General features: G+C 42.6%; 1 protein-coding gene across 1 annotated transcript in view; it reads left to right on the top strand.

Annotated features, from left to right (window-relative positions):
• The window catches only part of grin2aa (glutamate receptor, ionotropic, N-methyl D-aspartate 2A, a), a 132,667-nt gene extending 110,046 nt beyond the window's left edge, over window positions 1–22,621 (top strand). Inside the window, exons 10-14 of the mRNA XM_023397133.2 lie at window positions 4,227–4,387; window positions 7,787–7,876; window positions 9,854–9,951; window positions 14,391–14,629; window positions 16,612–22,621. Of these exons, the coding sequence (XP_023252901.2) occupies window positions 4,227–4,387; window positions 7,787–7,876; window positions 9,854–9,951; window positions 14,391–14,629; window positions 16,612–18,597 (2,574 nt within the window). The 3' untranslated portion in view covers window positions 18,598–22,621. The remainder of the gene's footprint in view (window positions 1–4,226; window positions 4,388–7,786; window positions 7,877–9,853; window positions 9,952–14,390; window positions 14,630–16,611) is intronic.
• The last annotated feature ends 587 nt before the right edge of the window (window positions 22,622–23,208 follow it).

Below are 23,208 nucleotides of genomic sequence, written 5' to 3'. Positions count from 1 at the left end.
GGGGGAGGGAGGGAAGAAGGGGTACAGCAACTGGCAGGAGGTTGACTGAGGAATAGCGAGAGGCCAAGACGCACAAGATGTTACAAGACAACAGGCGGACAGAAATGGGCCAGGTTGACGGCTGAGGTGGGGAGAAAGGAACGGCATGAGGAGGGAGAAAGCAAAAGAGATACGGAAAGACAGAGAGGGTCAGGGAAGAAAGGAACCAGACAAAAAGGGTAAATGGCCATTCAGACAGATATGCTGAGCGAGGCTGGACATCGTGACAACTGTGACCGGCAAGATGATGAAGAAAATTCCCCACTGAGATCCCTGACAGTGAATACTCCTTTAAAAACTGCTTTAACTGAACCACTAGAGGGCTGAGACACTGCAGAACAAAGCCACAACAAAGATGCTTCAGACTGTAACAGCCTATCAGGTTCCTTTGGTTAACATGTTAGCAAACAGTTGCCCACTTACACACCCAGCAGACGCAGAGCAACATGGTCACCCCACTGCAGCTGTGTCTTATCACGTAGATGTAAGGCCAGTATTTTTAGTTTTAGCCGCGGGTTGGTCACACATCACTTCAGAACAATATTGCAGTGACTTGAGCACTCTGTCATTTTTGCACTGTTTCCATATAGTGCACAGCGTGTGTACAGTGTGCGACTATGGTCCCGCTTACAGAAACACTAATTGGATTGGTTGTTTTTCCAACCGTGGAAACATTACATTGCATTACACTCAGCAGATGATTTTTTTCTAAAGCAAGTCTGCACATACATTGGGTTTTTTACATATGTATTGGAGGAGTCCCCAGAAAATCTCAATGCAAATGCAAATGCAAATACATTACATCATTGAGGCACCAGTGGAAATACAACACAGCTTCCTGTGGCGAGGTACAATAAAACAAATTGCTGGTAAAAATGTACCTCTTATTAAAAATAGGGAGAAAACAGGCAACCAGTCAGTTAACAGGTCTACGTTTTTTTTTAGGCTCAACAACCAACACAGACTTCTCTGTACAACACTGCCTTATTTGCCTCTGCTTGTTGAAGAGGACATGCTGTTCTCAACTGTTGATAGCAGAATACGTGTTTAGTGACACAGACTTTAAGAATTCAAACTTGAGCTAAAAAGTGCTGTGCTGGGGTTGTGGCAGTTTGTCATAGTGACATGATAACAGCAGCGAGCAGGTTTAGGAACTTCGATCAGTCTAGAAATCTGAAACACAGATATAATTAATTCCTAAAAATGTGTCAAGGTTCATCCTGGAAAAAAAAATATATTGCTGCTAAAACTACTGCTGGAACTACTCATGAAATGTTTTAACCTGCTCATTTAGGCGAGGTGAGATTTTACAGGCAATAACAATGTATTAATCTAATGACTATGTCCTTAAGGGGAAAACATCTCGAAACTTACTTTTTACTGGCCAATTTCTACTAGAACACCAGTATCACCTTGTTATAAGACTTTAACCATTGATCTACAGGATAATGTAGTGTCTCTCTCTTTAAAGTGCTGAAAGATGCAGTGTTACCACTTTACAACATTTAGAGCAAGGTATTAGCACTGCGTTTAAAGATCGGCTGTAAATCCATTTTCAGATTCAGATCCTAGCTTCAAGGTTTCCGTTGATACAAAGAAAAATCCAATTTAAACAACAGAAAGTTTAAGGAAAAAGATTACAAGCTGATCAACAAGTCAACGCTTTGACACGACAATACAGCTTAACACCAAAATAATAATGAAGAAAAATCACACACAAGGTCCTTGAGAGATACAAGAGATACACACACACACAACATAGACAAAGACACAGTTAGACACACATACAGAAGGGAGTCCTTTGCTTATGTAACAGCAGAACTTGCATAATAAGGAGATAGAGCGAGTTACAGGGGAGGAGCAGGAGGAAGAGGAACAACTAAAGAGATGTGGGACAAAACGAGAGAAGAAGAGAGAAGGGTAGATAGTTGGAGAGGAGACCGGATGAGCTGAGGTGACATCATGGCAGTGGGATCACACTCGGGGTCACATGACACCCTTAAAGGTTTCTCAGACTGATATATTGACATCTACAGTGTTTGTGTCCACTGTATATGTCTGTATGTTCCGTTTGTGTTTTACAATTTACAAATTGAGCACATAAGGATCTCTTGGTAGAAAAAGTTGGGAATTAATTTCCATCGTTTGTGAACAAAATCTCAATATCGACTCTGTAGTTTTGTGAGAGTGCGATGCTGTCGGTCATGACCACGAAGCGGGGCGGTGAGTACTCTTATCTCCACCTGTCCCCCTTCGGCCTCCGCTCTTTCATTTTCTCATCATCTCCGCATCAAGCTTTCATTAGCAGCAGCTGGTGCAGTTCTCAAAAGCCCTTCACTGGTAATTATCCAGCAAGAGAAGAGCGCTTCCCCAATCTGCATTTCCCCAGCCGGGCCTGGCGATTCCAACCGGCGATGCAACCCCCCCCCTCCTCCCTTTTCACATGTGCCCTATTCTGACCTTATAGTTACAGCTCCACCGTAAGAGAGCTACAAAGGAGCGAAAGATGAGGGGAGGAGAGGGAAACAATAGGAGTGACTGCGTGAGGAGAGAGTGTCTCCAGGGGCCTATTGCTTGTGATGCTGACACACACACTGTGTGACATCACTGCTAACACATGCACATGCACAGTAGAGTTTGACTTATCAACGCGCGCCCTCACCCTGACCCGATTACACAATAGAGATGTACATGTGTGCAGACAGATACATGCATGCGTGAACATCTGTAAATATTTACATATGTATTATGCAGATACAGCACATAAACAATTGAAACTCTGGCAATGTAAATACACAGATGATTTTTACAGATGTGTAACATACAGCAAGAAGAACAGCAATGCTAATACTGTGCAAATAAAATCCTTTAGGCGCTGCCTTTGCATTGAGTCACTACTGTTTTGTATGAATATGTGAAATCAAAGCAAAACAGACGTGTATATGAAAATGGCATCAAATATTACTTTACAGAGTGGCTTTAATAATATTTAATAAAACCACTCTTCCTCAATGCCAGACAACATCCTCACATCCTCACACACACTTTGTGGTTAGAGTGGAGCTCATAATACACACTTCTAATTGATAGGGTTCGCGTATTTCTGGCACTGAGGGCAGATTGTTACCGCAGTGCTCGAGGGTAGGTTGTTATCGCAGCGACAAGCACACTACTACAAAACCCTTGACCTGTACACTGACTAGATTATACCTGAGAGAGACGCAGGGCGACGGGGGGGTGAATGAATGGAGAATTAAAATAAAGGAGGAGACAAATCAGAGATGAAGTGGAAATATTCCAACAAAGGGGAAGACCTTCATTAACAACCCAGTGTTGTGATTAGTTTGCGGTACAGATTGCATGGACAGGGGTTACTTTTGTGAATTTCTCCACCCTGTGTGTTTGCTGCTATTACCCATGGTGCAACACAGCTTTTACAGATACTGCATTTCTATTCAGTTAAAAACAAATGTCCGACACTGGTAAATAATAGTCCCAGGATGTAATGCACACACACAAACACAGGACTTTGTGGTGATAAAATGATGAAATTAAAAAAATCTCTCTGTGATACAAAATATTAGAAAATCCATTAGAATTATCATGTTCAGATAGGAAGACATGGTAGGAGCTAACAGTTTATATGCTTCCTGATGTACAGCCAGTGATGGGCAGATGCAGCACAATAATCATCACACTTATTTTGACATTAGAATTGATTTTTTTTTTTTTAAATAAAGTAGGATTCCATAATGAAATACAGCAACTTTCTTTTCATTGTATAACCATGAAGGTTGTAAACAATATACAGTGTGTAACAGGTTCATGTGACAGTGTATTTGATTAAAATTCAACTTTGGGCTGTTTCATTGTGGCTTGTATGTCAATCCTTGTTGCCCATTTTAAAACTAATCTAATGTGATTGACCTTGTTTTCAGTTGCAAACATGTCTTTTGCAATTTTTTAAAGCCTAATCTATTAGTTCTTAAACATGGAAGAAGTAACTGCAATGAAACTAATCAAGAGTTTATAGAATCACAGGAAAGTCTTTTGCTTCTCTGTAACTCATCTCTTATCAGTAGGGTTTCACTGCTTCTCTTTGTGTTTATTTTTAACCTTTGCTGTTCCCTCTGTTTTTCCTCTTCCTCCTTATTTCCTCTCCATTATTCTTCTCTCCTCTGCCACAGTTTCAGAACCCGTATGCATACTCGCCTCCGTTCCGCTTCGGGACGGTTCCAAATGGATCCACGGAGAGGAACATCAGGAAGAACTACCCTGCCATGCACCAGTACATGGTGAAATATCATCAAACTGGCGTCCAGGACGCACTGGTCAGCCTCAAAACAGGGTGAGGAAACAGTGTGTGTGCATTTTTGTGAGTAAGCGCACTGATCTTTACTGATCCATGATCAATTTCTGTTTGACTAATGCAAAACTATTCCTTTGTCTACCTGATTTTGTGTGTGTGCAAGTGTCTGTACCTACACATAAATGTGTGTGTAATTGCATGTCTGTGAGTGTACTTGGTGTCACATGTGTGTGTGACAGCTCCTCTGAGATTGGGGATGAATGGGCTTCCTCATTGGGAACAGCAGGAGCTATTTTTAGTACTGGTCTCTATAATGGGACTGGTGGTGATGGTGGTGGTGTGTGTATGTGTGAGTAAGAGAGGGAAAGGGGGGAGGGTTATCACACGGATAACCAAGGACAGATTGAAAGAGTGGAGCACTTTGAGAGGGTTGGATGGATAGAAAAGTGGAGGTAAAGACGGTAAAAATAAAAGGAAGGAGGAGAGGCAGAGGGGTGACTCTCATCACACCATCACAAGGGAAAAAGAGAAAAAGGGGGGCCAAGGGCAAAGTATCTGATTGGAGGAAATGATGAAGGATGGAGGGCAGGAGGTAGGGGCCAAGAGACTAGAGAAGAAAGTGGTAATGGAATGAAAAGGGGGCCAACGGAAAAGGGAAGGGAAAATTGAGGGTAAGAGAAGGGAATGGGAAGTGAGAGAGGGGAAGCAGACTGGAAAAGAAGGGGGGCGTCAAGGAATGGAGAGATGGGAGGGGAAAGAAAAAATGGTAAAGGTAAAGGACAAAAGGTTGATGAGATGATATGACAAGAAGTTGTTTCTGATTGGTTAATGGCTATTGGGTGGGATCCAATCAGTGCTCTCAGCCCAAAGGACAGGCTGCCTCATGGGGATGGAGGAGAGAGGAGAAAAAAAACCGCATACACACACAACAAATAGGATATGATTCATGATCCATGATTTTTATGCAGTTATGTCTTCCAGCTCATTCTCTCTCATCCATAAGTCATAAATAAACTGGATGTAAACACAAAAAGAGCTTAAACCACTCCATATCTTCTATAATACTCTCTGCCTTTGCTGTTGCATTAACATACAGCACACGTGTAAACACGCATACACACACACAAATAACTCAGTAAACTAGTGCTACACACACACACACACAAGCAACATGCCTAGAAATAAAAGGAAAATACATACTCTTGTATATCTGTGCACACAGCCGGCTGCAGGTGTGTGCAGTCCGTGATATCCTCATTGATAATTCTATTCTGTGGTATTAGTACATGAGCAACAGTGCAGCGTTCAGCTGTTTGAGGCTCGATGGCTGGATTAGCTCTCATCACACATAATGCTGACAGGCTTTACACACAGAATCTGTTACAGCCACAAGAACCAAAACTATGCACAGGGGAGGGCCGAATTGATTCGGTTACATTTCAAGACCGAAATTCCTAAAAGTATCAGATTATTTTTTATAAGTAAATGAATGATAACACATTAAACCGCTGCAATTATATCTGGGACAAATATACTGCACAATGCCAACAAGCTGTAAGTGATCAAACTGACACAAGGACTGTGAAAAATGGAAAAAAAGAAGAAAAAAAAACAAAACACAGCCTCTTCATTCATTTTCAATGAGACCCCAGTGTTAGCACAGTGGGGAGTCCAAAAACAGAGGGGTCTGGCAAAAGAAGTTACCTTTGTTCCAACGTGCTCCATTTACCAGTCAGAACCATGCAGAAGTACACACATTGGAATATCATGTACTGTGAACCATACAGCACTCCGCAAATTAAAATGTTCAGCATGCAAATGTAAATACATGGAGCACAGGATTTGTTGCCGCTGTGACTGTAACTTTGCAGCAGAGTGGTAAAATCCTGCCTCAAGCCAAAGAGTCTTGGCATCTCATGAGCCTTCAACCTGAACTGTTTGCATTTCATTTTCTGTCTGGTAACACGTAGCCACACCAACACAGCCCCTTGAGTTTTTATGACGCAGTGCTCTTGTCAGTCGGAAGACAGCCTTGCATGTTTTAACTGAAACAGTTTTGTTTTTTTTGTTTTTTTTTTGTTTTTTTGATGTGCTTGGGGTTTGAGGCTGTGATTTTGGAACATTTTTGCACATTAAATGTCCTGGTAAAAGTTTCAACTCCTTAAAAAGTTTCTATGTGGGCAAAATGGATATACAGTACTTGTGAAATTACTGAATTAGTGAAGTCATTTTGGAGTAGGATATACAATGCGGCTCTGTTACAGTCTAGATGGTTTTTGTGCTGTAGTTAAGTTGACAGTACTGTACTGTACTGAGGGCTTGTCCTGTAGTGGTGTGAAATGAGATTCAGAGTCACACTAAAAGCTCATTCTGCTGTGTTAAAGACGTCATTCAAAGGTATAGAAGGAAAGTGCCAAGGAAATCTGTGTTGCTATTTTTTATTCAAAGGTGTGACACATCAGCAATGGCCGAATCCCTCTCCAAGCCATTAGAGCTACAGTATGTCTGGCTAGCATCCGCAAACATGCACGCACAAATCCAAGCTCACAGACATGCACCAGTGCACAACCATATCTGCGCAATCACACACATACTGAAGCATACGCACACACACACACACACACACACACACGTCTGGTTCCCCACATGTTTGGACACACAGCCTGCGTGTGTATGGAGCCAGTGCTGGGTTAAGCTAATTACACAGCTAAACTATCGGCTGTGAGCCTCCGTTAGAGGGCTGGATCTGACATTCAGTAAATGCCAGCCCGTCACTGCACTATTAGCAGGGCTCTCCGCGTGTATATGTCTGTGTGCAGGAGTGTGTGTGTGTGTGTGTGTGTGTGTGTGTATGTGTGAGTGAGAGAGAGAGAGTGTGCGAGCTCGGAGAGAGTGAGAGAGCAGCAGTTAGTGACAGCATCAGTTACATTGAAAATGTCAGTCTGAGTCTGGGATCTTTTACGTTCTACTTCGCAACCTGCTTGTTTGTGTGCGTTTGTGTGTGTGTGTGTGTGTGTGTGTGTGTGTGTGTGTGTGTGTGTGTGTGTGTGTGTGTGTGTGTGGACAGAGGCAGAACGAGAGTGAGAGACAGTGTAAATGTTTGTGTCTGTTTGTGTGTTTGTTTAGGTCGTCCATGTGCCTCCAAGGTCCTATCATCAGTGAAGCGTGCTGTATTGAACCGCAGCCTCTCCCCACTGTGTCCTCTATGTGTTTGGTTATGCTTGGATTGCAGTCCTATTGGAGATGATTTAACACTTTAGAATTGATCCACAAACAACACATTCTGAAAAATAAGCCCCTCTTCTGCTGTCTGTCTCCTCCTGTGCACTTCACTCTCTTTAAAAAACATTTGAAACCCCTGATGCTTTGTCTTCATCCCCTCCCTCTGTCTGTTTTCCTCTGTCTCTCTCCTCCGTTCTTCTTTCTCTTCCTTTGCAGTAAACTGGACGCCTTCATCTATGATGCTGCAGTGTTGAACTACATGGCCGGCAGAGATGAAGGATGTAAGCTGGTGACCATTGGCAGCGGGTAACTAGAGCTTTAATTCCTTAAAAATACACTTTCAGTGTGGATTGTCTGCAGGCCTTGATGTGATCCTGATGTGTGATCCAAACCACAATGTAAGTTGTGTAAAGGGTTTTTTTTTTATGTTTGTTTAAGGTTACACTGCACAGATGTATATTCAAGCTACATGGATTCTGAAATTGTATTTTTTTTATTGGACAGAGGTTTTGTGCCATCACACATATATAGGACAAGTTCATCATTTTGGGAAATACACACTTGGTCAGGAAGTCACTGGTCTTGAAGATGGAGCCTCTGTGATGTCACCCATAGGTTTCTGAATAGTGGCTTTGAAACTAAGAGTGAGCTGCTCCGCTGACTCCGCCGTCGCCATCTTGGTAGTGCTTGACTCTGCCTGATTCCAAGCTAGCCTAAAAATGGGTTAAGAGGTGGGGCGTGTGTGGAGCTGAGACTTCGGTGCATGTCGGTTTGTGGCAAGCATTCAATCACCCACCTGTCACTCAAAGTGGTCAGGGCCTCAATTATCCATAACTTTAAGCCTTAATAAAGTTTATATGTACGAGTTTTATACAAATTTACTCACATTATCATTGTCATGAAGGAGGAAATTAACAAGCGGCAACCTCCGAGCCGGAAAAATGAAGCCAACACAAAAGTAACAAAAACGTGTACAGCTATTTTCCTCCTTTATGACAACTTTACGGGAGGTGAGTGTTTATATAACTCACCCGTTTAAATTTTATTAAGGCTTAAAGTGCTGCATAATTGCAGGTGTGCTGCTTTGAGTGACAGGTGGATGAACGTATGCTTGCCACAAACAGACATTCACTGAAATCTCGGCTCCACACACGCCCCTCCTCTTTGCCTATTTTTAGGTCAGTCGGGAGTTAGGCAGAGTCAGGCACTGCCAAGATGGCGATGGCAGAGCAGCCCACTCTGACCTTCAAAACCACTCTTCAGAAACCTATGGGTGACGTCACAGAGGCTACGTCCATCTTTATTTACAGTCTATGGAGATTAGCTATAGAGATTAAACTATTTTTTGTACCAGGCTGTAAACATGTTTATTTCTGCTGTAAAGTTGGGCATTTTAACATGGGAGTCTATGGGGATTGACTCTCTTTTGAAGCCAGCCTCAAGTGGCCATTCGAGGAACTGCAGTTTCGGGCACTTCTGCGTTGGCTTCACTTTTCAGCCCCGGAGGTTGCAGCTTGTCGTGAACACAAACTGTCAGGCACATAACCTCTTCCTGTTTGATGCTCTTACACTTTGGTTTTGTACGGTGTAAAGAAATGAGATACAACGTGTTGATGAGTGAGCTTTAGAGGTGCTGGTAGGTGGATTTTATTACATTTGGACAAAGACAGGCTAGCTGTTTCCCCCTGTTTCCAGTGTTTATGCTAAAACTAAGCTAACCAGCTGCTCATATATAGCTTACAATCATGAAAGTGGCATTGATCCTCTCATCTAACTATCAGCCAGAAAGCAAATAAGTGTGCTTCCCAAAATGCAATTTGATTGCAGTTTATTGTGTCAAAAGTGTCAAAATGTGCCAACCTTACATTTTCATTCCCCAAAAGCATTTGGACATTCTCATTGAAACATATCTAAATTTGGTTCTAATTTTGATTATATTTGGATAGGATAGCCTGCAGCAGTCACTCTAGATATATAATAATAGAAATAAATAAAATAAATCTCATACAGCTGCTGTAGCTGTATGAGATTATTTATGGCCAGGGACTTGGGCTGCTTGTATCTGGGATCAACCAAGAATAAATTTAAAGTTAGTTTTAGTGATTTCGACTGAATATTTTTGACCCATATTTCCAGTTCATGACATTGATGTGCATCATTACTCATGAGGTATCTCCTCAAAGATATTTTGAATCGCAGTGACACCATCTGCAGATATAAAGTTTCAAATGTGTGTTTTGTGTGTGTGTGTGTGTGTGTTTATTTGGACGTGCTTGTGTTCAGGTACATCTTTGCTACCACTGGTTATGGCATTGCTCTGCAGAAAGGGTCCTACTGGAAACGACAGGTGGATCTGGCTATCCTGGCCATCATCGGAGATGGTGAGAAACACACTCACACAGCGTTCTCGTACACAAATTCCGAGTGCATGAAGCTATCCACGAAGGCAAAAGGTTACATTATTCCTTGGCAGCATTGTAAATTCATGCACAGGTACTTCCACTCTCTCACACACACGTGCACATCTCTACTGCCTTGTCTGCTGACAGCACAAAGGGAAAGCGGTGAAGTATAAATAGTCCTTTGATGTTATTCTGGACACAAAAGGCTGCTCTAAACAGAGGGCAAAGTGTGTAAGTTATTCTAATATATTCTTCTTTGCAGCACCAGATTTGTATGTGTGTGTGTGTGTGTGTGTGTGTATGTACGCATTACTCTATCTGAATCACCACATTCCTTTATTACAGTAGCTTCAGAAGTTCTTACATAAACAATTTCCTACTGCAAAACGGAGAGGAAAGAAAGACAGCTCGAGCTTTTAGTGACAGATTCATTTACATTTTACATCGAAAGCATTTTGCTGATGCGAGTGTTCACAGCCACTCACATTAAGTGCACTGAAGTTGATTAAATGAACATTGGTGTCACAATAATCCTCTCTAACCAAATCTTATCAGGGCTGCAGAGCATGCAGGCCACACTCCATTATATTTCATGGCTGGATAATTTTTGACAAAAATCAGACTCAGTGTTTTTGTTTGGCTTTGTCTTCTTCTCCTGATCATTAATCCCATCCAATCTTTTCATACTTAGCTGTTTAAGCATGGCCTTTCAATGTAAATATACACTGAGGATGTTTTAAATCTGTATTATCTTTCCAACATGCTGCTAACTAATTAACTAGAATAGGTTGAGAGAAAAAGAGAGATAGAAAATGAGGAAGAGATAAAAGATCTGCAAAGTGAGTGTGTGACAGATCTAGAGATAGAGAGAGAGAGAAAACACTGAGGGAGAAAACACACAGAGATGGTGTGACTGTGTGATGGCCAGAGTGAGGTCGAAGGGAGGACGAGACGGGGAGCACGGGATGAGAGGAACACGAGGAAAGAGCGCATGTCAGGTGGAGAGCGAGAGAGAGAGAGAGGGATGGGGAGTGAGAGGAGGGCAGGTTCCTTGATAGATGACAGTGACTCGGTGTCTTGGCAGATGCTACTTGATCAGATAGACACAATGTGGGTGGAGAGCATATGGCTTCCCGCGGACAGAGAGGAGACAGGGAGAAGATGTGGCTTCTTCGGGGGAAGAGTGGAGGAAGGTGAAGAACAAAGAGACGAATAGACAGACAGACAGAGACAAAACAGGCTGTCTGGGATCACTTGGGCTGGTGAACACATGGCTGAACCAGCGGCAGGTCCCATTTTGACGGTTAAAGTTCCCCTGCAGGCACCTTTTAAACTAAGTAAAGATAATCTGCTTTGATCAATATTTTGTTTAACATGGTTTTCCCCCACATAAAAAGTAGAAAAACAAAAAAGTCTGAAAAGGGGCTGGAAGCACATCTACGCTTACTTCCTCATTGAGAAATTCTGCACCAGGCCAGTAAAAGAGCAGTGTGTATCAAGATGGTTAGCGGAGGAAACATCAGAGAGACTCAGCCACGTTTGAGGCTCAGTAAGAGCCAGACCAGAATCAGCGACTAGCAGCCGTAACAGCAAGGTAAGCGTAGCTAGCATCTTTTAGATTTTTATGTTGTTTGATAGCTTACTAGCTTGCAACTGGTAGCTTCTGACACAGTTTTAGTGGTTGTCCTAATGCAAACTCTCACTCCCTGTAATGGAAAGGTTTCGGGTTTCTTTTGCAGCCCCCTCGGGCAAGTTGATATGATTGGTTCCTTAAGTTTGTGACATATGAAACCTTGTCATTGGTTCACTGCAGTTCCAAGGTGGAAATATGCAGTCATGGTGTTGACTGCTTATTTCACTCATCTTGTATCATATGAAAAAATAACCCCATGTGGACATGTTAACAAGGTGTATAACTTAATTTTCATTGAAGGGGGTCTTACATGTTGTCAAAATATACATATAATGACAATACTTTGCTGTCATATCATGTTGTGTTACCAGTACCTGCTTGGCAATATGGAAATGTTCAAATTTTGTACTCTTCCCACCTGTTAATCCTAGTTTCAGACAGCGCTATCCTGATCAAATGTATTCACCTTGGAGCAGCGACAGTCGCCCAAATTCATATGGTTCGACAGTGTGGAAAGACTGTGATCTGTCAGAACTAAATATGATCCAGTCAGGGTGAGGAACCGAGGAAGAGTTATTTCAGAGTGCAGATAAGCATTCTGAAGAAACTTGCATTAAGTGAGTGTCCTGAACTAGAATGGATTTCGTGTTTGTGGTTCATAATAATGTAATGGAGAAGATAGCATCTCAGAGCTGCGCTCATGTACTTTAAAATAAATGTTTTTTGTTTTTTTCCATTCATAGGTGCTTCAACTAAAACATTTTTAAAAGCCCTGAAAGTGTGGATGAAACTTGTAGAGACTTGTGTTCCTGTGTTCCAGCTGACTGGCCACCAGACTATTGCCTGAGCCGCCTGGCTGCTGAAAAGAGAACAAAATTTGAATTTCAGCAATACTTCCCCCCCGGAGTCAGAGCAACAGTGCAGACAGGAGCAGCTCCCCAAAGCTTTTCCCTTGAATGCACTCGATTTATTAAAAAATAAAAAATAAAAAATAGAGACAGAGAGCAAGACAAAGTGACCTGTTGATACCTAAAACTCTCATTTATCTTAACTCTCTTCTGCAGCCAATTCCAAGCATGTCATAATGTCAGATTAAACAAAGATGTACCATGGCTGCATCTATTAGTGTCTTGCAAATCTACCAGGAGACAAATTCTCCTCACTTGTCCTAAAGGGTTAATGATGTCTTAGTGAGTCTGCAGCCCCAAGACATCGAGCTGAACCCCACCAAGATATTTGTCTTTCCCCACTAGCAGCCTTAGTTATCCAGCCCTGAATGACACAGATTGGATTAGCCACGCGCCAAATGTCAGGAAGCCAGAGAGGGAGGGGGAACAGAGGGAAGGGAACACAGAGTGAGGAATGGGAAAAGATAAGGTCTTTGTTGCTTTCTACCTTTCTTTCATTAGCACTAAACAATCTCTTTGCCCTATCAGGAAACACAGAAGGGACTGGATGCCAAGTTGCTTGGTGATGCCCAAAGATATTTATTTTAAACCACGGCCCACGCAAAACCAGTTAATTAAAGAAATATATTAGCATTCAACGTACTTATATAGGCTGACAGATATATATTTTTTAATGCACTCATAAACACAGATTATAAATCTTTAAATCTGACTGAAAAATCTGGAGACATTCTTTAATTGGAGGGAAAACTACTGAAAAACAAATTAGAACACTATATGATACTTCACATATACTTTTAAAGTAATACAAACTTTCTTTGCAGATAATCTTAAAAATTTACTAAACAAAAAAAATAAATAAAAGAAATGCTAGTAGATAAGATTTTACAACAGCTTTTATGGAACATTTTATATACATGCAAAGTGACTTGAGTAGCAATTTTTAACTGCAAATTTCTGTCTCATACTGTATAATTTAGCATCAGGATATAAACAGTGTTTTTCATAAGTGCTGGCTGTCAGCCAGGTGGATGGATATTAAAACATTTCCAGCCAACTACTTTCTTACTGTTTCGAGTCACGTCACTGTCACTTTTTATAAACGTAAAACTATAACCTTAAACTAATGAGGGATCTTAGTCATCGAACATCTGGATCTTTCACAGCCCCTCCTAATGTCCTGTCTGCCCAAAAGACTGCTTCATTCAGTGTTTTTACCAGATTTAATCACCTGGTCCTTTTGTTTTGGAGAGGAGGAGACCTCTGCAGATATTTGGAGTCCCGGTGAAAACCTCCTGAATGATGAACCCAGAAGGAATCCTAACCTAAAAATAAAACGGCAATGAGTTGTTCAACAATGAAGAAAACAACCCCCGTGGTCTCACGCTATTTCACGACGTCGTCAAACGCCATCTTCTGTTATTGTTGTGATTGAGAGACCCATAAAAGTTCTTTACTTACAGCCTCAAAAGTGTGTGATGGTAGAGTTGAGAAGCAGCTCAGATACTGTTTGACTGGGGTCTGCTCCGGCAAGCCGGGTCTTCTTTTCTCCATCAGTCGGGTAAGGACTGGTTTGTGTGTAGGACGTGTATGTTTGCGTGTGCAGACATGTTGTACAAGCATTGTTTAGCCTGTTTTGTGGTTTGGGAGAACAAAAACCTGCTACAGCTTTACATAGAATTACATTTTTAATGAAAACAAGACACAGCTGGACATCGTATGCACTAGCAGAAAACCCTGGGGCAAACTTGTATATTATGCCTAAGCTTAAAATTCATTGCTGTCAAACCCCGAAAAGCCACTTAGTAAAGGATTTGAGTCTCTCTCTCTCTATCTCTCTTTCTCTCTCTCTCTCTCTCTGTTCTTTTGTTTTTCAGGTGAAATGGAGGAACTAGAAGCCCAGTGGCTGACAGGAATTTGCCACAATGAGAAGAACGAGGTGATGTCCAGTCAGCTGGATGTGGACAACATGGCTGGGGTCTTCTACATGCTGGCCACAGCCATGGGGCTCTCCCTAATCACCTTCGTCTCTGAGCATCTCTTCTACTGGAGGCTCAGATACTGTTTCACTGGGGTCTGCTCCGGCACGCCGGGTCTTCTTTTCTCCATCAGTCGGGTAAGGACTGGTTTGTGCGCAGGAGGCGTATGTTTGTATGTGCAGACATGTTCTACAAGCATTATTTAGTATGTTGTGTGGTTTGGGAAAACAAACACTTGCTACAGCTTCACACAGAATTACATTTTTAATGGACACGAGACGCAGCTTTGGTGCAACAGTCTGGAGTTTGGCTCAGTGGTCAACTCCCAGAAACAGGCCATGGGGTGTGTACACATGTGAGTGTGAGGCTGTGTGAATATCTGGGCCTGGGGTGGTCTGACTGGGTTAACAGTGGTCGTGTTCAAGACTAAAAGGTGCAACGAAAGCACTGCAGCTGTACTGGGGGCTAATGCTGCATTATCGGGGTCAGACGGGCCTGTCTCAGTTCTATTTTCTATCAGCAGAATAAGGGAGCAGAGCAAGCATCCACACACACACACACACACACACACGCACACACATGCAGAGACAGAGAGCTACTGCTAAACTAAGAAACTGCGTGAAACAAGGGGGAAGGAGGGAGGGCTGCACAGAGGAGGATAAGAGGGGAGGATGGGGATGGAAGCAGGAGGAGGCATCACGAGGCAGCCCTGAATATCGACAAAAATAGATCTTAATTGCAGCATGTTTTTTTTTGGGTGAAATCACGGCAACCCACGTTAAATCAATCTATCCTGTCTCATTCTGCTTAAAGGTCAGCATTCTCCCTTGTTGTGTGTGAGAACCAAAGACATGAGCGTGCATCCCTAAAAGCACTGCAGTGTCTCTGCACTCTTTTTTTTTTTTTCACAAAGAGTGACTGTTTGCAAAGTTAACAGAGAGGGATGGTGAAGAGGGGGAAGAAAACTTTGAGAAGATAAACTGAGGTTCTTGAGAAAGATGGTATTTCAAAGCCATTCTCAAGAGCGATTGAGGGCAAAAGACATCCTTTGTCTTGTGTTGATAAGGCCCACAAAATGTGAGCTAAACCGAAAAGGCACTTTGAATTCTTTTAATGTGATAAATGCCTCTTAAGGATGCATTTGTGAAGAGGGAAATGGTGGCAGCAAGGAAAGGATTTGTGGTTGTTTTTCTGAGTTATACCACAGAAGGAGAGCTCTATGGCATTACTTTCAGACATTAGATTAGCAGTTGCTGTTTAGTAATTAACCTATATAAACAGCCCATACTTTATTTAATCCCCCTCACACTCAAATTGATGGGAATTTCTGCTGTTTTCTGTTGTTCTCTCACAATAAAATGTGTAAACCCTCTAGTGCCTCTAAGGGAGCCTTGGGGCAGAAAATTCTGAGACATAATGTAACCAGCCTCTCGTATTTTATGAGGATTGTTGATTTAAGTTAGTTTGAATGGATTCTACTTCCTGTGAGACACTGGTAAATTTCTTCGTAAAGTAACAGGTTTTCAGATGTAAAATAGAGTTTTGCTGTAAAACTGATGGAGCTGTCGACAGACTCGTTTCATTGCATTGTATTACATCACATTTTGTCTGAGTGTCCCATTTAGAAAGTATACAAAGTTGTTCTTTGGGTTATGATGGACAGGTGTTTGTGCTGGCACAGACAGTTTTTTCCCTGGTTGGATTATTTTCTTGAGCGAGTGTTTTGTCGCCTTTGTGTCTTTATGATTTATTCTGAATACTCTCTACTTAGGTACTTCCTCCATTATTATGTTGTTTTTACTACTGCAAAAATCAATCATGGTTGTTTAGAAGATTCATATCTTAAACAAAACAAAGTTTCAAGTTTTTGTTGTTGGTTGAATGTACAGTACTGTGTTTTGCTGAGTCACTACCAATTTATCATTTAACATTAATTTAATGAATTTCAATAAAGCGTACATATCACAAATATGTTTGGCCAGAGTGGATAAGTAATCATTCTGCTTGTCTCTCTCCATTTCCCCCTAAATCCCTCTTCATCCTTCATCTTCTCATTCTCTCCTGTTACCCCCCCCCCCCCCCCCCCCCCCCACTTGATCATCCATATGTCTCCATGCAGGGAATCTGGAGTTGCATCCATGGAGTCCACATTGACATGAAGAAAAAGACAGATCTGGACTTTAGCCCTCAGGACAAAATGCTTAAACTCATCAAGTCAGCCAAACAGATGACCAACATATCTAACCTGGGTGGCTCGCGCATGAACTCACCCAAACGTGAGTTCATGCACTCAGCTGGCCCGATGATCATGGATATGATGGCAGAGAAGGGCAACTTCATCTATGCTGACAACCGAAGCTACGCTCCCAAAGACATGATCTATGGGGATACAGGTGACCTGCAGTCGTACCTTGCTAACCGCCACAAAGACCACCTTAACAACTACATCTTCCAGGGAGGCCAGCATCCTCTGACCCTGAATGATGCCAATCCCAACACAGTAGAAGTGGCAGTGAGCGCTGACGCAGTCCAGACCAATGCCAAGCCGCCCCGGACCCTGTGGAAGAAGTCAGTGGACACGCTCCGTTCAGTGCCACCTGGGCCCCCTCCGATGCCCGACATGCTGATGCCAGATCCACGTATGTCGATGAAGACACAGCGCTACCTCCCTGAGGACACAGCCCACTCTGACATCTCCGACTGCTCCAGCAGGGCAGCCTCCTACAAGGACCCAGAAAACAACAAGCACCTGAAGCCCAAGGACAACTTAAAAAAAAGATCGGTGACGTCAAAATACCCAAGGGACTGCAGTGAGGTGGAGCTGTCCTACTTAAAGACTAAGCAGGTCAGCAGCGGAACCAACCCACCCGGTAGAGGGGGAGGAGGAGGAGGAGGGGGAGGAGGAGGAGGAGAGAAAATCTACACCATCGACTCAGACCGAGAGCTGAGCCTGCACTCAGACCCCATTCACTACCGCGAGAGTCGTGGCCTCGCTGCAGACGATTTGGATTACCCTGAGATTTACTCTGACCACAGCGACAACTTTAGGAAGTGTGAGCAGCCCATCATTCATCTGAATTCCTCGCCTTTGCATCACACAGACTCAGATCTTCTACCAGACCCAACTTACTCTAAACACTACAACGTGAAAGAGAAAAACCTGTCCCCACATGAATCCATTGATCGCTACAAACAGACACACTGCCGTTCCTGCTTGTCCAAAGTGACCGCTAGCTACCCACCAGCAGGGCCGTACACGCCTACTGCCTCTGCCGCAGCTTCTGCCACACGCTCACCCTATAATCGGTGTGAAGCATGCATCCACATGGCCAACCTGTATGACATTAGTGAGGACCAGCTCCTCACAGACCCCTTGGTCAGTCCCACCATGCACCACCAACAGCAGCAGCAGCAACCAGACGAAATGTTTGGTCTGTATTGGCCACAGACGGATGGGCCACATGTCCAAAAGAGAAACCGCTTGAGGCTGAGTCGTCAGCATTCCTTTGACAACATCATGCTAGAAAAGCCCAAGGATGTAGACCTGGGCCGACCGGCGCGTAGCGTCAGCCTCAAGGAGAAGGATCGCTTCCTGGACTCCGCATCTGACTCGCATTATGCGAACCTCTTCGGCATGCGTCCCTACTCCGGAAGACTGTTTGGCACCGGCTCCAAATCAATGCTGTTTAACCACAACCTGGAGGAGAGCAAGAGGAGCAAGTCCCTGTACCCGGCCCATGGCTCGGAAAACCCTTTCCTCAGCCACTCGCTGAGGGATGACACCAGCAGCAGACTGGTCCATGGGCGTAGCTCCTCTGATATTTACAAACAGCTGGCGGTGGCTTCACCTGCAGCGGTCCTTGGAGCGGCCCCCATCAAAACACGCAACGATGCGAACAATCTCCGCTCTTCCGTTAAATCCACCACTTCATACTGCTCACGGGACGGGCGGATAGCTAATGACATGTACAATAAAGAGCATGTGATGCCTTACTCAGCCAATAAGACTAGTGCATACCCGGCCCCACGTGGTGTCCTAAACTCAGCCCAGTTCAGCAATAGACGGGTCTATAAAAAAATCCCCAGTCTGGAGTCAGATGTTTAGTTGATATAAGAAATAATGTGTTCTCTCCTCCTTACTCCTCTCTGGGTTTGTATTATAATTTATCAACTATGTTATCCACTAAGGGATGCCATAGCCACACTACATTTTTCTTCTTCTCTTCGACATTGTAACCCAAAAGAACTTGTGCCCACTTGGGTATGACGGTACTACTACTACTCTCTTTGCAGATGATATCACCATTTATGTCCATCTTCTGCCATGTACCAATGAGTTGGCTGCATGGCCGGCACTCTGCCATAAGGTATCCGGGAGTAAATGGAAAGGGGGGATCATTAATCTCCAAATTTTGGAAAAGGGGTAGGAAATGGTATAGTTCCATTAGTGGGACAGAGAAGGCCTAAGTTTTGGTAAGGGAGGACTCCCTTACTCTAGTTGATTTGTGTTTGAGATGAGTGAGGAAGTGGTGAGGAGGATGGGAGAAATTATATGAGAGGAGAATTAGAGGGAGAGAGAGAGAGAACCTCTCTGTCAACCCCTCCTCCTTCTCCCCTTTTTCCTTTCCACCTCCACTGTCAAGCTTGGGGCTCACTAGTTGAGGAGAACAGGTCTGACAGGGAGACCAGATAGGCACGTTTGATGTCGCGGCCAGACATGGAGGTGTCCCAGGAGGGCAGGGACTAGCTCACTGTGAGCTAGTCCAGCGGTCTGCTGCTTGTTACTCTGACAAATATGGCCACCGAGACACCTGGCAGTGCAAGAGGAGAGAGAGGGAGAAAGGAGATGAGCGGCACAGAGTGGAGCATCCAGTCGTTTTTGCCAGTTAGGTTTTGTGTGCTTGGTCAGAATTCGGTTTTATGGTTTAAGCCCATGCTAAAGGACACAATAGGTATGCGAAAGTGAGAGTAATGTAGGTGCTATCAATGAATAATGTTTACAGACTGACGGATAAAAAAGACACACTGACAAAATGACTGATAGAAAAGACAGACAAGCAGGGAAACCTGAGGCAACTGATGGGCATTTCATTTGTGGCGCTGCACATAGAAAAATAATTGCAAAGTATTGCTTTTTTATTCTATTAAACTATAAGATTTATTAGGGATTCTGGCATCCGGATCCCCTTATGTAGGATTTTAGTGTTTGCTTATTTGGTAGCACAATAGCCATTAGTTTTAAAACCTCTCTCCCACATTTGCTTTTAAAAAAAAAGCATAGCTTTTTGGAAAAATACCATCAAGTGTAGTAGATTATTTTGCATGTGTTGATTTTTTTCTGTGTCGGAGAAGAGAAAATACACACATATACACTCTCAGACACATATTTTACATGTTTTTGAAAAGGGACTTGGTCTTGCCAGATATGGTGGATGGAAACTTGTACAATCGAAACCTTGAACCTTGACCTTTGTGCTTAGTAAATCAGTGTCATGCTGTGGCTGCTGCTGCAAAAGAGCAAGTGAATGGCGGAAGGGAAGAGAGCAAAGAGGAGATAACATGGGAGAAAAAGGATGAAATGACAATTGTGTCCACCACCACCTTGTTTGAGGTGGGGAGGAGGTGGACACTGAAGTGTTTTTTTGTCTTTTGACCTCCCTGCCACTGAGAAACAGGGTATTAACTATAAAAAAAAACAAAACAAAACACTGACGATTCTTTCCTTCTTTCCTCCCTCCTCCTTCCCTGCCTCGATCAACATGACACATCACTAGAGTGTTGGATAATTAGAAACACTTCACTTTATTTATTTTGGTTTTTGTCAAATTGAGCTTTGGTTGGTTGGTACAGCAGTAGCAGTGCTACACAGTACTATAACCACTACAGTCTAACTGTGGATTCTGTTACAAATGTATCATCAATTACAGTTGATGCGCAATCAACCAGGCTCGTGAGGATCTGAAGACTACTTGAGATGGATCCCTTGTTTACCTTCATAGCATTGTTTGGGTGGGACGTGGGATGGGGTGGGCGGGACAAGATGGAGAGAAATGGAGCTGAGGAGGCTCCGCTGTTATGTGCTCATCAATCATGTATCCATCTTAGTGTGGATTAAGTCGTGTGTGTGTGCATGACAGAACTTGGGTAAGCTTGAAGACTTAACCAGAACATTTGGTTCCTAATCTCATTGTTTATGCATTTGTTTGTTTGATTGTTTGTTTGTTCTTTTTGATAACACTTGGCAGAAAAGACTTGCACATGCACATACTTCCATGTACACACGTGCCCACAAAAACACTTTTTTTTTTGTAGCATTATGCTGTACAAATTGTACAGTCAAAAGAAAAATCATGTAACCATATTAACTGACTGATTTGCTTGATTGATTGGATTCACAAAGCCAAATTGTATCAAATAAAATACCTCAGGATGATTCTGTGCGTTTTGGGGGAGCTTCAACCGTAGCAACAGAACATGATGTGGCACAGATTTTTTTGTAGAAAAGAAAGAATTAAAAAAGAAAAAAAAGAAAAAAAAAAGAAAAACAACCACACAATTTATAGTGGCTGCAAAGCAGGATCAAACTTTTCTCCTTTTGATGTTTACCAGTCCAAGGTCTTCCAGTTCGGCTCTCTGCCCGAGCTCATGCAACCCAAGTAAAGAGAGAAGAAGAGGAAGAGAAGGAGGGAAAGGAGGGATGGCAGTAGGGAGCTTAGGTCGTTTTGCTCAGAGAGGATGTTACTTAAACATCCAAAATCTGAAAAGCTACCCTTATATGGAATACTCAAACAGGAATCTCTCTCTTTCCTCTCCATGGTTTTTAATGGCAGTTGACTGCATTAGGCACTGTGTTTCAATTGAAGCTCCATCTTTAACAACCAAGGTCATATCGCCCTTTTGTACTCTTGGAATACTGCAGTGAACCTCTCCTTGCTTCCCAATCAGCTTACCCAATGTTGACTGACGAGCAACATTTGTCCTTTTTTGCATCTTATCTGCATATTTATGATTATTATCATATTTATCTCCACATGCTGCTTGCGTGAGCTGACAAGTGAACAATATGCACATGTAAAAATATCAAACGGCACCCTTGCGTTTTATGAACTCATGATGATTTGTTCTATTCGTTCTACTTTTACAGAACTGTCATGTAAACTGATGCTGTTTTATGTTCACGCACACACACACACACACGCACACACACAAACACGTACACACCCAGACACACCCTTGTGATGACAACCCTGCTCTTTTTAATGGCAAAAATGTATTTTAATTACATTTAATGATAAATAATGAGGTGATGGCATGCAACCCCAGATGTAACAATTTTAATGTTTTATGTTTTTTCTTTTTTTTTCTTTTTGTTTGTTCTTTTTGTTATGATGTTATGATCACTAATGCGTTGTAACCAGGTGTGAGTATATACATATTTGAGAGAAAAAAATGATCTATGTTTAACACGATGAAGATGCTGCTGCTGTTTTGGGGGAGAAGGCGAGGACTTGACCCTCGTGCAACTTCCTCATTGGCGGACTGGTCGTTATCAGGCCATGTTTTGCCCAATGGGGTTGCGGGTCAGGGGTCAGGGCTTGGCTTGGTATGGCGGGACATCCTTGCTCTTCCTCCAGTGGCAGGTGAGAATTACTGTATCACCAGCTCTGCTTCTCTCTTCCCTCTCCTTCATGTGTAGTCAGGACTTCAACTGTAAAGAAGATAAAAGAAAAAAAAAGCAACCCTCTACTTTGAGTCTGCTATCCCTCCAAAGATACAAGACCTCTTTCTTTATGGTTTGCTGTAAGAATAGAGCTTTTTTTTTTAAAAACTAATACTTCCTCAAAGACTTTTAAGGAACTATTTTGAATATATTTAGAAATGACACCTGTATACATCGCTTGTAAATTCATACTGGAATACATCATCATGGAGAATTATAAATGATAAAGAGTAAAAACAATATTTTTTGTGTGAATTTCACAGGAGCTCTTCTGTACAGTGGCACTGTTTCTCTATCTCTCTCTTTCTATCTCTCTCTCTCTTTCTTTCTCTCTCTCTTTCTCTCTCTCTCTCTCTCTCTCTCTCTCTCTCTGTAGAGCGACTAGAATAAAACTTCACCATTCACAAGGTTTGCTGTCCTGTCAAAATTCACAATATACTCACCAGGTGCCGTGTCTCACCTGTAACCGCTTTTGTCAGTTGATGCTGACGGATTATTTTACAGGAAATGAGAAAAGGTGCTTTTCCATTCATTTATTTTTGCACCTGAAGATACTGTTTTTTTATCAGTTCTCTGTTCAAGAAACAATCGGTGCACATTCAGGAGAAAATCTGAGGTTTTCATCATGAAGGTCATAGGCTACCTATCAAGAGTCTACTATAAGTCTTCTCTTTTTTTGCATGTCATTAATTAAGTGGATAGCCTCAATTCTACTTTTGTGATTATACAGGTAAGACATGAATTTTAACAATTATTGCAAAACTGTAGGAGCCAGACCGTAAATAATTAAAGGAGCTATATGTAAGTTTTGGTATTTCCGCATAGCCAATGTCAGCATTAACAACTGTTTACTTACTAGTCCTTCCAAGAGCTTCAGCCATTGTTGCATTTACAAGACAAGGGGTAATAATAGGTCCTCTGAGCCATTCTACTTCTTCAGGGCAGCCTGGACACTACAGTGATTCGGTATCGGAAATTGACGAGATGGGACGACCG

Source organism: Seriola lalandi, unplaced genomic scaffold (genome assembly GCF_002814215.2).
Source record: "Seriola lalandi dorsalis isolate HSWRI2012SDOR001 ecotype SW California unplaced genomic scaffold, Sedor1 jcf7180002054997, whole genome shotgun sequence".
Taxonomy (NCBI): Eukaryota; Metazoa; Chordata; class Actinopteri; order Carangiformes; family Carangidae; genus Seriola; species Seriola lalandi.
This window is presented reverse-complemented; position numbering and strand designations above follow the sequence as displayed.